General features: G+C 41.3%; 1 protein-coding gene across 1 annotated transcript in view; it reads left to right on the top strand.

Annotated features, from left to right (window-relative positions):
• Positions 1-3535: 3535 nt before the first annotated feature.
• The window catches only part of LOC308365948 (E3 ubiquitin-protein ligase TRIM35-like), a gene marked incomplete at both ends in the record, with an annotated part of 17214 nt that continues 4153 nt past the window's right edge, over positions 3536-16596 (top strand). The window contains 11 exons of the mRNA XM_080839583.1: positions 3536-3913; positions 4375-4470; positions 4593-4823; positions 6900-6922; positions 7008-7126; positions 7847-8386; positions 11333-11337; positions 11800-11874; positions 12424-12582; positions 13142-13237; positions 13360-13590. Coding sequence (XP_080695709.1) covers positions 3536-3913; positions 4375-4470; positions 4593-4823; positions 6900-6922; positions 7008-7126; positions 7847-8386; positions 11333-11337; positions 11800-11874; positions 12424-12582; positions 13142-13237; positions 13360-13590 — 1953 coding nt within the window. The remainder of the gene's footprint in view (positions 3914-4374; positions 4471-4592; positions 4824-6899; positions 6923-7007; positions 7127-7846; positions 8387-11332; positions 11338-11799; positions 11875-12423; positions 12583-13141; positions 13238-13359; positions 13591-16596) is intronic.

Here is a 16596-nt window from a genome sequence, read left to right as displayed (position 1 = left end):
CACACACACTGACTCAAACACACATACACACACACACACACACACACACAGTATCCCAGAAATATTCCATTCTCATCTCTAAGAACACAAGGACAGGATATACACAGTTATCATGAGAACATAAAGTTAAACAGGAGAACACACACACACATTCAGGGATTCTTCTACTTAATATGAAGATGAAGGACCAGGAGTGTAAGAATCATCAGACATTAATTATGATCTCCACTTCTTCACTGGCCTCAGAGCAGGAGGGGAAGTTGAGTGACTGGTTCATTCTCTGTACTTTACTAGATGCTCTTAATATGTTTATCTGAACCCCATGACTTTGGGCAAAGCTGGTGAAACAGCCTTCAAAGAGAGAGTCTCAAGACAAAATGGCTTTGAAGAGGAGAGAGTCTCAAGACAAAATGGCTTCGAAGAGGAGAGAGTCTCAAGACAAAATGGCTTTGAAGAGGAGAGAGTCTCAAGACAAAATGGCTTCGAAGAGGAGAGAGTCTCAAGACAAAATGGCTTCGAAGAGGAGAGAGTCTCAAGAGAAAATGGCTTCGAAGAGGAGAGAGGCTCAAGACAAAATGGCTTCGAAGAGGAGAGAGTCTCAAGACAAAATGGCTTCTAAGAGGAGCTGACCTATTCTGTGTGCTGTGAAATCTTCAGAGGTAGCACATAAAAACATGAAAAAAGATTGATCAAAATAGTTGTATGGAAACACATAGTGTTTACTAATTGTATTCACGAGGGCTGAAGCATACCTGCCAACATTTGCCAATGTTGGTTTAAGGGGATGTTGTGCATATAAGTATTCATAGACGATGTATGAATTATGTTGTCTTCAGTATATAAATATACACAATAACTGTTTTCATTAGCAAAACGAATGTATTTATTAATTATTATGCATATATTCACTTATTTATTTACAATCACTTATTTATTAACTAACTATTGCAATAACTGATTATTTATTCATGAAATGTTTTATTACAACAAAATCATTCATTTAAACATCAGAGGAACAGTTCATGTAAGCCTTGCACAGGTCTCAGGATATACATTATAATAATGTAGTATTGTATATGTAGGTGGCTGACTTGACTGCCCTTCGTGTTTTCTTACATGGGGTGTACTTTGAAGGAGGCTTAGTATAGTGTATTTTGCAAGGCAAGAGAGAGTACAAAGTCCTGTTGTTTAAACTTGATCTATTCTCTGTAACAATTTTTTTAACCGTACTGAAAGTCCTCTCTGAGGAGGCATTGGTATGTGGAATGCAAAGTAATGCCTTCATCCGCCTAGCCAGCTGACTGAAGCGCTCATCTTTCCCTTCAAGATGCCAGAATCTGTCTGAATACTCATCATCACAAAAGGAAAACGAGATGTTGTTTTTGCAATAACCTTGCCATGTTCGGCCTGCAGCACTTGCTCTTGTTCGTTCTGTCCCTTAGTGATGCCATTTGTTATTGCCTGAGTGTCCTTTTGTTCCTCGCCAGCATAGATATGTTTTGAGACTTAACATCTTGACGGACGTCATTACCGCAGTACCCTATGTTGAAATCAATACAAGCTTGGCAAAAAGCATGACTATTATCAAGGGGACAGTTTGATACGCATGAAAACTCCTCTGTCCAACACGACTTACATTTACAAACATAATTCACCTTCTTCGGTGGTACATAGGCGTCGTCGCACTGCCATTTCCCCTTTCCCTTGACGTTTCAACTTCGCACGTCAAAAGCCTGCATAATAGTGTATAAATAAGTCAACGACTTATTTACGACTCTTTACGGACCTCTGCACACAAAGAGGGAGAGAAAGGGAGGTGTTTGGAGCATAGACATGTATAGATAGACACCGCCTCCACTGCTTCAGCCCGTTGCCTTGGCGAAACGCGTCGCCGCCATTTTGGGAAAGGAGCTCTCTGCCGTCAGAGGTCTGTCAGACGTGTCAAACAAGCGCAAGTTGCCAGGAGCTGCAGTTTTTCTGGATAAAAATCACGATAACCTTTTACATTTCGCAACCAATTTCATGGAGTATTCAAAGGTTTATGCTCTACGTGAAAAGATTTGCCTCTACGTTACTTTGAATCTCGCTAGTCAAATCGCCAGTCATACATGTGCATGGGTCTATGATAAACGCTCACTTTACTTTCAAAACTCGTGCATTTTGAAAATACTGAGAAGATCTATAAACTATCGAAATAGTGCTTCTTTAGTTACTAGTATTGACCATCATTAAGAGAAAGAGCATACATCAAATAGTGAGAAACTGGCAGTCAGTGTGTTTTTCATAGTTTAATTCCTTTTCAAGTATGTGCATTAAGAAACCTTGAACAGTGCAATTGGCAATACACAGTTATTTCACAATTATATATTGTGTCAATTGCACTGCATAGATCTGAAAATGTTAAGAGCATGATTGTATATTATGTCAAATTGTACAAATGTACATATATATATATATTATAATATGAATATATACTTATACTTAAATATATTATATTGTATCACATATTATATATATCATATGTTATTCCATTGCACATTATACTGAGTCATTATATTGTATTATATATATGCTATGTTATTTATATTACAGTTCAACTATTGAGATGTGTAGGCTATGTATATATTGAGATGTGTATATTTTTACTGCTATAGAAATATATAGTTTTTTTTTGTAGCCTAATGTTGATTTGTGAAATAACTGTGTATTGCCAATTGCACTGTTCAAGGTTTCTTAATGCACATACTTGAAAAGGAACTATTAAACTATGAAAAACACACTGACTGCCAGTTTCTCACTATTTGATGTATGCTCTTTCTCTTAATGATGGTCAATACGTAGTAACTAAAGAAGCACTATTTCGATAGTTTATAGATCTTCTCAGTATTTTCAAAATGCACGAGCGTTTATTATAGACCCATGCACATGTATGACTGGCGATTAAACTAGCGAGATTCAAAGTAACGTAGAGGCAAATCTTTTTCACACACTTCACGTAGAGCATAAACCCTTGAATACTCCATGAAATTGGTTGCGAAATGTAAAAGGTTATCGTGATTTTTATCCAGATAAACCACAGCTCCTGGCAACTTGCGCTAGTTTGACACGTCTGACAGACCTCTGACGGCAGAGAGCTCCTTTCCCAAAATGGCGGCGACGCGTTTCACCGAGAAGCAGTGGAGGCGGTGTTTACCTATACATGTCTATGGTTTGGAGAGTGTGAGAGAGAAAATGGGAGGAGAAAAACTGACGCTGTATAGAGGAAGTGAAGCTCAGTGCCAGACGGCCGCTTTGTTCCACGTTGCAACTCTACAAATGTCCTAGCAGGTGAGAGTCTAAAATAGGAACACTCAAACTGGACATCATTTATTTAAAACATACGTTGAAGAGGTTGCCGTGCTTGCATACATCGGTAAAAACAACAAGAGGACTCAGAAACGGTCTGGATTTTTCAAACTCGTGAAAGTGAAAGTAAAGTTTTTGGAAAAAACAACGAGAGGGAGGCTTCCAACAGATTTATATTTATTCTTGGGAAATGGCCTCGAAGCTAGAGGAGGATTTATCCTGTCCTGTGTGCACTGACATCTTTAACGACCCAGTTGTTCTGTCATGTAGTCACAGCTTTTGTAGAGCCTGTCTGCAGCAGTTCTGGGAAACCAAAGGATCCAGAGAATGTCCGGTCTGCAGGAGGTTATCAAAGGCGAAGCCACCAACCAACCTTGCATTAAAAAACCTGTGTAAGACATTTTTACAGGAGAAAGGTCAGAGAGGAGCACTCTGTAGTCTCCATGGCGACAAACTCAAGCTGTTTTGTCATGATGATCAGCAGCTTGTGTGTTACTCTTGTCGAGACTCAAAACTCCACAGGAATCACCAGTTCAGTCCCATTGATGAAGCAACAGTTGACCTCAAGGTAAGTTTGATAACCACAAGATTTTGTATTGGATAATCAACAACAAGCTATAGCCCGATATTTAGTCCCTTCATTTTTAACAATGATTTGGTTATCACAGTATTCAAACTCCCTGTAGTTGCTGTTATTACTGTAACTCAACACTAGGTGGCAGCACCATCATTTCACTCATCTGCGCCCTCAAGAAGGTCATCCAAATGTGTTCACAAAACATCAATTGAAATGTATCCATTTGTTGTTTTAGTGGTGTGATATTTGAAAATCTGACTGGCAATTGCTGTACTCAAGAGGCTTATTGACATGTGATTTGTCTTTATTATTTTCACATTCAGGACTTTTCATAAATATGCCAGCAAATGTTGGAATAGTCAAGGAAGACATCTGAGGGGCGTCACAAATAGTTTTGTATGTAAATGACAGCTGTATTATTCCCTCTCTCTCTCTCTCGCTCTCTCTTTCAGGAGGAGCTCAAGGTCAAATTGGATCCCTTAAAGGAAAAGTTAAAGGCTTTTGAAAAAGTAAAACTCACCTATGATGAAACAGCAAAACACATTAAGGTGAGAGTCAGGACTCAAGCATGAATAGAATATCTACAGACGTTGGAAGAAGCTTTTATGAAGTGTGTTAATCCAGAGGAATTTCCTAGTAAACACTTTCTCTGTTATTGACCTTATTCCAGACTCAGGCCCAGCATACAGAGAAGATGTTCAAGGAGGAGTTTGAGAAGCTTCACCAGTTTCTAAGAGATGAAGAGGCATCCAGGATAGCTGCACTGAGGGAGGAAGAGGAGCAGAAGAGTCAGATGAAGAAGGAGAAGTTTGAGAAGATGAGCAGAGAGATCTCATCTCTTTCAGACAAAATCAGAGCCATAGAAGAGGAGATGGGAGCTGATGACGTCACATTTCTACAAGTAAGAACCATCTACTGTCCTTATCATAGTGTGTGTATGTGTGTTTCTGTGTGTTTCTGTGTGTATCTGTTTGTGTGTGTCTTCGGTGTGAAAGGTGTGATTGCTGATTTGAATGATGAAATATGTGGTTTTATTGTGTTGATATGACCCTGGAAAAATATTAAGGGGGGGGGGGGGGGGATTTATCTGGTAATGATTAAGGCGACCAATTCAGTAGGTACATTAAGCAAAACAATTGTATCAATTTGTTGTTAGCTTAATAACTAATACAGCAACACCTTCTTGTTCACTAAATGGCAGCACACAACATAAATATTTCCCCTCTAGCTACATAAGTTACAAGTGGAAAGCTATGAAAGAAAGTTGCATCCAGGAGCCTTCATAAGCAAAAATGATGTGGTTCCTCAATAAATGGTCCCACTTATTCATTATTCACATGACTCAAATGTTGCTTAAAAGGATGCATGAACAACATAAAAAAGGGGCAATATTTAAGACAAAACCCAATGGGCTGTCAGTACCAAGACTGATGGGCTGTCAGTACCTTCTTCCTGATGTTCTCGGATATCTCGTTTCCTCTCGGCATTGTTGATCTGTGTGGGTACACCTTGGCACTACAGTTGCACAGGAGGTAGAGAAGTCGTGTGGTAATCAGAAGGTTGCTAGTTTGATTTCCTGTCGAAGCGTCCTTGAGCAAGACACTGAACCCCTAATTGCTCCTGATGTGCAGTGTGCCATCAGTGTATATGTAAAAAAAGTGTATACATCCTTGGAAGTTGTTTTTGGATAAAAGCGTCTGCTAAATCACTAAATGTAACTAATAATATTTATTGACTGATCTTGAAATTATTGGCTAACAAAGGCAAAATATCATAAAAAAGCACAGCAATGCACATAATGGGCATTCTTGAACTGCTCAAGGACCTTTTGCTGCACACCAGCCTTCTGTCCCCTCATAACATTGGCTCCATCATAGGCTTGACTCATGAGTTTCTCATACTGTCCAGTCTCTCCAGAAGCACATTGGCGATTGATGCCGATGTTGAATCTGTGACGTGAAGAAACTCATAAAAGCGTCCCTGCACTGCATGGTTGCTGTTGATGTACCTGAGCACAAACACCATCTCTGTCTGAGTGGAAACGTCAGCTTGAATGGCTACATAGTTCATCTACTTCACCTCCTCCACACGACCGCTAGCATACACTCCAGTAGCTAATTTTGAACAGTCTTTGATGTGCCCTTGACAACTGTAGCATTTTGCAACTACGTATGAAGAAAGCACATTAGTGCTAGCCCTCCCGAAACCCATAGAGATTGCATTGAAATCCTTGTTAATAATAAAAAAACGGATTTTACATGAGAGTCTACGAGAGCCCCAGAAGGGGCGGGACCATTTGCAGCACGAGTTTAGCCTGGATAATGACATTCAGCGGCAGATCAAACGGTCTAGAACACTCATAACCACTGTAGCAGTGGTAGAATCAGACAGACGTCTGTGTACTTATGTTTGTGTCTGTCTTGCTGGCTGTGTGTGTGTATGTGTGTGTGTGTATCTTTGTGTGTACTTTTGTGTGTGGGTGCGTGTGTGTGTGTGTGTGTGTGTGTGATGGTGCATACGTTTAGGAGTTAGTGAATGTCACCTGAAGAAACTGTCCTGGAACTCAGCTGTTACTGACTTTCCAAATCACCTGTGGAGAAACTCAGCTCTGGCCAATCACCATCATTCATATGTACAGCCACACTCAATCACACTCACTTACACTTAGACACACTCATACTCAGCCACAGTTGACTGAAAATGTGTTTATCTGTGTCTTCCAATGTCCTCTGTGTGTAAAATGTCAAATGGTCATTGACAAAAGAAACAGGATGAATTAGGGACAGGGGCACCTGTAAAAAAAACTTGTGATGTACACGATGATCATGTATCAGGTGACATGGGGGGGGGGCGCGTAGAGGAGAGGAGGTGTGTCAGCTTACAGGGAAGTAGAGAGAGCATGAGTAAATAAAGGTTTATTATGAGCCATTTTCATACCAATTATGTTAAAATATTTTGTTCCTTCATCATTTCACAGAACTACAAGAGCACAGTGGAAAGGTGAGTGATCTGCCCCCTGTCTCTCTCTTCTCTGTGGTTCTGAACCCAAACCCACAGCAGCACTGACTCCTGAATGTTATTCCAGAGCCCAGTGCACACTGCAGGATCCAGAGAGGGTTTCAGGAGCTCTGATCGATGTGGCAAAACACCTGGGCAACCTGAAGTTCAGAGTCTGGGAGAAGATGCAGGAGATTGTCCAACACAGTAAGTGTATACATGTCTTTCAAACACAAAACACACACACACACACACACAAACAATTACAGACGGACAGTCGGACGCAAGTTTATTTATATTTCATACACAGAGGCCATTCAATGTGCTTTACATAAATAAGAGCAGAAAGAACCTCCAAAAGGAATAAGAAGACAAGTGAAGAGATCAGAAGAGCTGCCAAGCAGAAGGGGGAACTGGAGGAGAGCCCTACTAGACCTCACAGTGTCTCTGCTTCTGTTCTCATAAGACCAGTAGATATACACTCTCAAACATATGCAGACACACACACACACACACACACACACACACACACACAGACCCCGCAACACACACACACCCACACAGACATACTCGAGGTCATAGTGTTTAAGACAAAACAAACATACATGTTAGCACACACACACACACACACACACACATATACACACACACACATATACACACACACACATATACACACACACACACACACACACACACACACACATATACACATGAATATTAGGCTAAAAAATACAACATGAGCCTGATTTACTGTAACATGCCGTATATGCCACGCCCACTTCTGGCTTTCTATCTGAATCCAGACCCAAAGACAGATAATTTTGTTGTTTTAACAGATACAAATACAAATACAGATAATGACCTGTAGTTTGTATATTTGTTTGTATATTTCCACCTAAACCATTTGTGTTTCTCACTCTGCAGCTCCTGTGACTCTGGATCCCAATACTGCAGCTGTAAATCTCATCCTGTCTGAGGATCTGACCAGTGTGAGATACAGTGATGAGAGCCAGCAGCTTCCTGATAACCCAGAGAGATTTGATAAGTATGCCGAAATCCTGGGCTCTGAGGGATTTAACTCAGGGACTCACTGCTGGGATGTGGAGGTTGGAGAGAACACAGACTGGTATGTGGGTGTGATGACAGAGTATTTCCAGAGGAAGGGAGACTATACCGCCATGAGTGGACAGTGGTATGTTTGGCATCAAGATGGTAAATATGGAGCACGTTCTACACCACAGCCCCCTACTCTCCTCACAGTGAAGCAGAAACTCCAGAGGATCAGAGTGCAGCTGGACTGGGACAGAGGAAAGCTGTCATTGTCTGACCCTGATAATAACACACATCTACACACTCTCACACACACTTTCACTGAGAGAGTGTTTCCATTCTTTGCTATTGGCTGTAAACTCTCTCCTCTGAGGATGTTACCATTGAGAGCTTCAGTGAAAGTAGAGCAGCACAGCAAGAGATGAGGTTACTTCCTTTTGGCAGGTTAATGATGACATGCTGTTAAAAAATCCTTCATGCATTAACCATTCTGACTAATTGCCTTAAGAAAATCCCAGAGGTCTCGACTAATTGGTTGTATTGTTAGTTGCCTTAAGAAGATGCCACATGATCTGAACTCTGTTCTGTATTATGGCAAATTGAAGGGCAAATATCTTTGACAGAAATGTTGTAAAATATATTCCTAAAGAACTTACTTTTATTTTCTAAACCTATGGTGATGGTGACGAAACACGTTTACAGAATTGACCGGCCTGAAAGAAATGTTAATAATGCTTTTTGCAAATATTTTCTGAAGATTCAAGTGAGTTTGATTCTGACAATTTTGTCAACAATTATGTACATATTTTTATTTTAAGCCTCTTTTTAATGATTTTTTTCCACTTGTTTGTATCCAATAGAAAGGAAATTAAAAATAAAATATAAATAAAACATAGGTACAACTAGTGCAAATCTAAATCTCAGGATTTGTAGTATTTTCTGTGTTTAACAATGTCTTTAACAATTAACATCACACACTGGCAATATGTATCAAATATACATCATAAAATCTGTCATTTTACACGAAAATAACTCATTTTTTTTGGTCTAAAATACCAGGTGTGATTTATGAAGAAAATTGCCACCTATTCATATAAACACCCAACCGTCTTCATTAAATATGACATCTGACAGCAGCACACTTCACTCTCATGCAATCCTGTAACACGGGACATTTGTTTTTAGGGTCCTTGAAAATATCGCTGACTTCAATTAGGTTAATTCATTCTAACATGATTATACTGCTGTCACACACAGGCACAGACTCTACATTTACTAGACATACAGTACTGTGCAAAAGTTTTAGGCAGGTGTGAAAAAATGCTATGAACTAAGAATGCTTTGAAAAATGTAAACAATAAATGTTTATTTTGTATCCATTTACATGGTAAGACTGAGCACAGCAACAAGACACAACGTAGTTATACTGCATCAGCAGGGTCTCTCCCAGACAAAGATTTCAAAGCAGACAGGGGTTTCAAAATGTGCAGTTCAAGCTCTTTTGAAGAAGATGTTGAGGATCGTAGACGCAGTGGTCAGCCAAGGAAACTTAATGCAGCTGATGAAAAACACATCAAGCTTATTTACCTTCGAAATCGGAAGATTTCAAGCAGTGGCATCAGCTCAGAACTGGCAGAAACCAGTGGTACCCAGGTACAGACATTTACTGTCCGGGGAAGTCTGGCCAGAAGTGGTCTTCATGGAAGAGTTGCAGCCAAAAAGCTCTACCCCGACAAGGAAACAAGGCCAAGTGACTGAACTAAGCACGAAAACATAGAAACTGGGGTGCAGAAACATGGCAGAAGGTGCTCTGGACTGATGAGTCAAAATTAGAAATATTTGGCTGTAGAAGAAGGCAGTTTGTTCGCCGAAGGGCTGGAGAGAGGTACAATAATGAGAGTCTGCAGGCAACAGTGAAGCATGGTAGAGGTTCCTTTCCAGTTTGGGGCTGCATTTCTGCAAGTGGAGTTGGAGATTTGGTCAGGATGAATGGTGTCTTCAATGCTGAGAAATACAGGCAGATACTAATCCATCATGCAATACCATCTGGGAGGCGTATGATTGGCACCAAATGTATTCTGCAGCAGGAACATAAACCCAAACATACAGCCAATGTCATTAACAACTATCTTCAGCTTAAAGAAGAACAGAAAGTCCTGCAAGTGATGGTATGACCCCCACAGAGCCCTGATCTCTACATCATCGAGTCTGTCTGGGTTTACATGAAGAGACAGAAGAATTTTAGGAAGCCTACATCCACAGAAGATCTGTGGTTAGTTCTCCAAGATGTTTGGAACAATTTACCAGCCGAGTTCCTTCAAAAACTGTGCGCAAGTGTATCTGGAAGAATTGATGCTATTTTGAAGGCAAAGGGTGGTTACACCAAATATTGATTTAATTTAGAATTTTCTTCTGTTCCTTCACTGCATTTTGTTAATTTATGAAGAATTGATGAAAATAAACAGTTAACACTTCCATTTTTGAAAGCATTCTTAGTTTACAGCATTTTTTCACACCTGCCTATAACTTTTGCACAGTACTGTTCACTCACACACAAACACATACACACACATACACACATACACACACACACCCACACACACACACACATAAACACACGCAAACACAATCCTTAACAAACAGTCAAACACACACACATACACACAAACTGTAAGGGCCCTAGTATTTGTTGCTTTGTGTTATTAATTGTTTACCTGTTTCAGATGCCTTGGGTCTCACCTGTAATCACTTGTCAATCAACACACACACACATACACATACAGATACACATACACATACACATACACATACACATTCACATACACATACACATTCACACACACACATACACACACACACACACACACACACACACACACACACACATACACAAACACATACACATACACATACACATACACATACACATACACACACACGTACACACACACTTGCCCACCCTTACTATAAAACACAAACTCTGATGTTGTCTCAAAGGTCAGGTGTGTTATCTGAACTTGAAGCTGAAACTCTGCCCTATGTCCCTCCTCTGACTGAGACCAACAGAGACCCACTTTAGCAGAAACCACCACAGACTCAAGAACAGGACCACAACAGACATAACACAAGCTTTCAAATGTTTACACACATCTTCTGCAAATCCTTATGCTGTCTGACTACCAGTCAGTGCCTGTGGTAGAGAAGACTCCGAACTCGATGTGTATGGTTCCAGCCTAGGCTTGTCTGTATCTATGAGTTAATATATAACAGAGCTGAGCAAACAGGATAATACGATAAGGACACTAACATGCACTCACAGAGAGTATTTGATTCCCTCTCTCTGTGATATGTAACCCACAGTACAGGTAACTACCAATGACTGCATATAGATAGATACCTATAGATAGCAACTACATATGAGCAATAATGTAATTACTAAGTAATAATGTCAGCTTTTAGTAGGGCCCAGGTTAAAGAATACAGTCATTTCCCTTGATAATGTCACTGAAAATCAGACACACTGGGTGTGCTGAGTGTGTACACTGGAGGTGTCATTCACAGCACAGACAGCTCTCTGTGTGTCTGTGAAGGAACAGATCTGCAGTAGGAATGAGATCAGAACAACATATCTGTGGATAGTGGAGGAAAAACACTGACATGAAGCCTGTTTATGACTGTAAGTTAGAGCTCACTCATCCAGGTACTTTGACCTCTGATCCTCAAGACAAGGAGGAACTAAAGAAATGTTTATTGGATGACTGTTGTGAGACTGACCAATCAGCTCCCTGCTCCTCCAGATCCCTCCCTCTGACTCTCCTTTCCTGAAGGTGGAGGTGAAGCTCAGTGAAGGGCGGCTGCTGTGTTCCCTGTCACACCGACACAAAACTGCTCCAGCAGGTCAGGTGAGAATCTAATAAAATAAAGCAGAGGGAGAGAGGGGGTGGAGTTGGGCAGAGAGTGTGAGAGAGACAGACGGCAGCTTTGTTCGACGTTACACTTCTACAATTATTGTTCTAGCAGGTGAGAACTTTATTTAAAAACACTAAACCTTACATAGTTGTTTCTATAAAGACGTTGGAAAGGTTGCCATGCTTGCATACATAGTTTAAAACAACAAGAGGACTCAGAAACCGACTGGATTTATCCAACTCCTGAAAGTGAAAGTAAAGTTTTGGGAAAAGTTACAACGAGAGGGAAGCTTAAAACAGATTTATATTTCCTCTTGGAAAATGGCTTCAAAGCTAGAGGAGGATATATCCTGTCCTGTGTGCACTGACATCTTCAAGGACCCAGTTGTTCTGTCATGTAGTCACAGCTTCTGTAAAGCCTGTCTAAAGCAGTTCTGGGAAACCAAAGGATCCAGAGAATGTCCAGTCTGCAGGAGGAGGTCATCGAAGGAGGTGCCACCAACTAACCTCGTATTAAAAAACCTGTGTGAGACATTTTTACAGGAGAGAAGTCAGAGAGGAGCACTCTGTAGTCTCCATGGCGACAAACTCAAGCTGTTTTGTCATGATGATCAGCAGCTTCTGTGTTACTCGTGTCGAGACTCAAAACTCCACAGGAATCACCAGTTCAGTCCCATTGATGAAGCAGCAGTTGACCGTAAGGTAAGTTTGATAACCACAAGATTTTGTATTGGATTGTTAACAACAAGCTATAGCCTGATTTAGTCCAGCATTTAAACAAATATTTGCTTATCACAATATTCAAAATGCCTCTAGTTGCTGTTATTACTGCCTTTCAACACTAGGTGGCAGCACCATCACCTCATTCCTTTGCCCTCTCAAGAATGCCATCCCAAAGTGTTCACAAAACATCCAACCGAAATGCATCCATGTGTTGCTTTAGTGGTGACAATCCATGTTCTGCCAAAATCATATTTAAAAATCTGACTGACTATTGCTGTAGTCAAGAAGCTCACTGAAATGTGAGACTTGATTTGTCTTTATTATTTTCACATTCAGGACTTTTCAGAATTATGCCACCAAATGTTGGAATAGTCACCAAGACATCTGAGGGGCGTCACAAATTCCTTTGTATGTAAAAGACTACTGTATTATTATTCTCTCTCTCTCTTTTTTTTCTCTCTCTCTCTCTCTCTCTCTCTATCTCCTCCATTCTCTTTATCTCTCTCTATCTCTCTCTATCTCTCTCCCACTTTTCCAGGAGGAGGTCAAGGTCAAAGCGGATCCCTTTAAGGAAAAGCTAAAGGCTTTTGGAAAAGTTAAACTCACCTATGATAAAACAGCAAAACACATTAAGGTGAGAGTCAGGACTCAAGCATGAAAAGAATATCTACTGATGTTGGACAAAGCTTTTATGAAGTGTGTTAATCCAGAGGAATTCCCTAGTAGACACTTTCTCTGTTATTGACCTTATTCCAGACTCAGGCCCAGCACACAGAGAAGCAGATCAAGAAAGAGTTTGAGAAGCTTCACCAGTTTCTACGAGATGAAGAGGCAACCAGGATAACTTCACTGAGGGAGGAAGAGGAGCAGAAGAGTCAGATGATGAAGGAGAAGATTGAGAAGATGAGCAGAGATATCTCATCACTTTCAGACACAATCAGAGCCATAGAAGAGACGGTGGGCACTGATGACATCACATTTCTACAAGTAAGAAGCATCTACTGTCCTTATCATAGTGTTTGTGTGTGTGTATATGTATATGTGTGTGTGTCTGTGTGTGTATGTCTCTTTGTGTGTGTCTGTGTGTGTGTCTGCGTGTGAGTGTGTGTGTCTCTGTCTAGGTGTCTGTGTATGTTTACAATAAAATACATAAAAATACTGTCCATGCCCTCCAAAAGCACATTTGGGATTGAGGTCGCTGTTGAATCAGTGAAGCGAAAAAAAAATTGTTCCTGCGCTGCATGGTTGCTGTGGACTTACCTGAGCACAAACACCAGCTGTGTCTGAGTGAAGTCAACAAAGTCGACTAATCCAAGAAAAATACCAGGGTTGATGGAGCCCTCCGCTTCATCCTTGCCTCGCAGGGCTCACTCAAAAACGCCACAGAATTCTACACACTGGATGAGCCGGTTTAGGATGTGCCGGTTATATCTAACCTCATCGTTATGGCACTGTTAGCCTGTATCCCAGTAGAGTGGCAATGTTCATCCTCCCAACAGCAGATAACTTAGGACAGCTGACCATGTGGAGCTCCGACTGCTCATGTTTCTTCATCGTTTCATACAGATAGTGCATGACCTTAACTCCAGTAGTAGACAGATGGTGCATGTCTGTAACTCCAGTAGTAGACAGATGGTGCATGTCTGTAACTCCAGTAGTAGACAGATGGTGCATGTCTGTAACTCCAGTAGTAGACAGATGGTGCATGTCTGTAACTCCAGTAGTAGACAGATGGTGCATGTCTGTAACTCCAGTAGTAGTTGACAGATGGTGCATGTCTGTAACTCCAGTAGTAGACAGATGGTGCATGTCTGTAACTCCAGTAGTAGACAGATGGTGCATGTCTGTAACTCCAGTAGTAGTTGACAGATGGTGCATGTCTGTAACTCCAATAGTAGACAGATGGTGCATGTCTGTAACTCCAGTAGTAGACAGATGGTGCATGTCTGTAACTCCAGTAGTAGTAAACAGATGGTGCATGTCTGTAACTCCAGTAGTAGACAGATGGTGCATGTCTGTAACTCCAGTAGTAGTTGACAGATGGTGCATGTCTGTAACTGCAGTAGTTGACAGATGGTGCATGTCTGTAACTCCAGTAGTAGTTGACAGATGGTGCATGTCTGTAACTCCAGTAGTTGACAGATGGTGCATGACTGTAACTCCAGTAGTAGACAGATGGTGCATGTCTGTAACTCCAGTAGTTGACAGATGGTGCATGTCTGTAACTCCAGTAGTAGACAGATGGTGCATGTCTGTAACTCCAGTAGTAGTTGACAGATGGTGCATGTCTGTAACTCCAGTAGTAGTTGACAGATGGTGCATGTCTGTAACACCAGTAGTAGTAGACAGATGGTGCATGTCTGTAACTCCAGTAGTTGACAGATGGTGCATGTCTGTAACTCCAGTAGTAGTTGACAGATGGTGCATGTCTGTAACTCCAGTAGTTGACAGATGGTGCATGTCTGTAACTCCAGTAGTAGTTGACAGATGGTGCATGTCTGTAACTCCAGTAGTAGTTGACAGATGGTGCATGTCCATAACTCCAGTAGTAGACAGATGGTGCATGTCTGTAACTCCAGTAGTAGACAGATGGTGCATGTCTGTAACTCCAGTAGTAGACAGATGGTGCATGTCTGTAACTCCAGTAGTAGTTGACAGATGGTGCATGTCCATAACTCCAGTAGTAGACAGATGGTGCATGTCTGTAACTCCAGTAGTAGACAGATGGTGCATGTCTGTAACTCCAGTAGTAGTTGACAGATGGTGCATGTCTGTAACTCCAGTAGTAGTTGACAGATGGTGCATGTCTGTAACTCCAGTAGTAGTTGACAGATGGTGCATGTCTGTAACTCCAGTAGTAGACAGATGGTGCATGTCTGTAACTCCAGTAGTTGAAAGATGGTGCATGTCTGTAACTTCAGTCGTAGTTGACAGATGGTGCATGTCTGTAACGCCAGTAGTAGACAGATGGTGCATGTCTGTAACTCCAGTAGTAGTTGACAGATGGTGCATGTCTGTAACTCCAATAGTAGTAGACAGATGGTGCATGTCTGTAACTCCAGTAGTAGACAGATGGTGCATGTCTGTAACTCCAGTAGTAGACAGATGGTGCATGTCTGTAACTCCAGTAGTAGTTGACAGATGGTGCATGTCTGTAACTCCAGTAGTAGTTGACAGATGGTGCATGTCTGTAACTCCAGTAGTAGACAGATGGTGCATGTCTGTAACTCCAGTAGTTGACAGATGGTGCATGTCTGTAACTCCAGTAGTAGACAGATGGTGCATGTCTGTAACTCCAGTAGTTGTTGACAGATGGTGCATGTCTGTAACTCCAGTACTTGTTGACAGATGGTGCATGTCTGTAACTCCAGTAGTTGTTGACAGATGGTGCATGTCTGTAACTCCAGTAGTTGTAGACAGATGGTGCATGTCTGTAACTCCAGTAGTAGACAGATGGTGCATGTCTGTAACTCCAGTAGTAGTTGACAGATGGTGCATGTCTGTAACTCCAGTAGTAGTTGACAGATGGTGCATGTCTGTAACTCCAGTAGTAGTTGACAGATGGTGCATGTCTGTAACTCCAGTAGTAGTTGACAGATGGTGCATGTCTGTAACTCCAGTAGTTGACAGATGGTGCATGTCTGTAACTCCAGTAGTTGACAGATGGTGCATGTCTGTAACTCCAGTAGTTGACAGATGGTGCATGTCTGTAACTCCAGTAGTTGACAGATGGTGCATGTCTGTAACTCCAGTAGTTGACAGATGGTGCATGTCTGTAACTCCAGTAGTAGTTGACAGATGGTGCATGTCTGTAACTCCAGTAGTAGTAGACAGATGGTGCATGTCTGTAACTCCAGTAGTAGTTGACAGATGGTGTATGTCTGTAACTCCAGTAGTAGTTGACAGATGGTGCATGTCTGTAACTCCAGTAATAGACCATGCAGTGCTGTCTGCCGTGCCGCTTTCGGGATGGAAAAGACCGGGTTAGTGGCA

Source organism: Sprattus sprattus, assembly GCF_963457725.1.
Source record: "Sprattus sprattus genome assembly, chromosome: 5".
Taxonomy (NCBI): Eukaryota; Metazoa; Chordata; class Actinopteri; order Clupeiformes; family Clupeidae; genus Sprattus; species Sprattus sprattus.
Note: the sequence above shows the minus strand (reverse complement) of the source record. Positions and strands in the feature narration are given on the sequence as shown.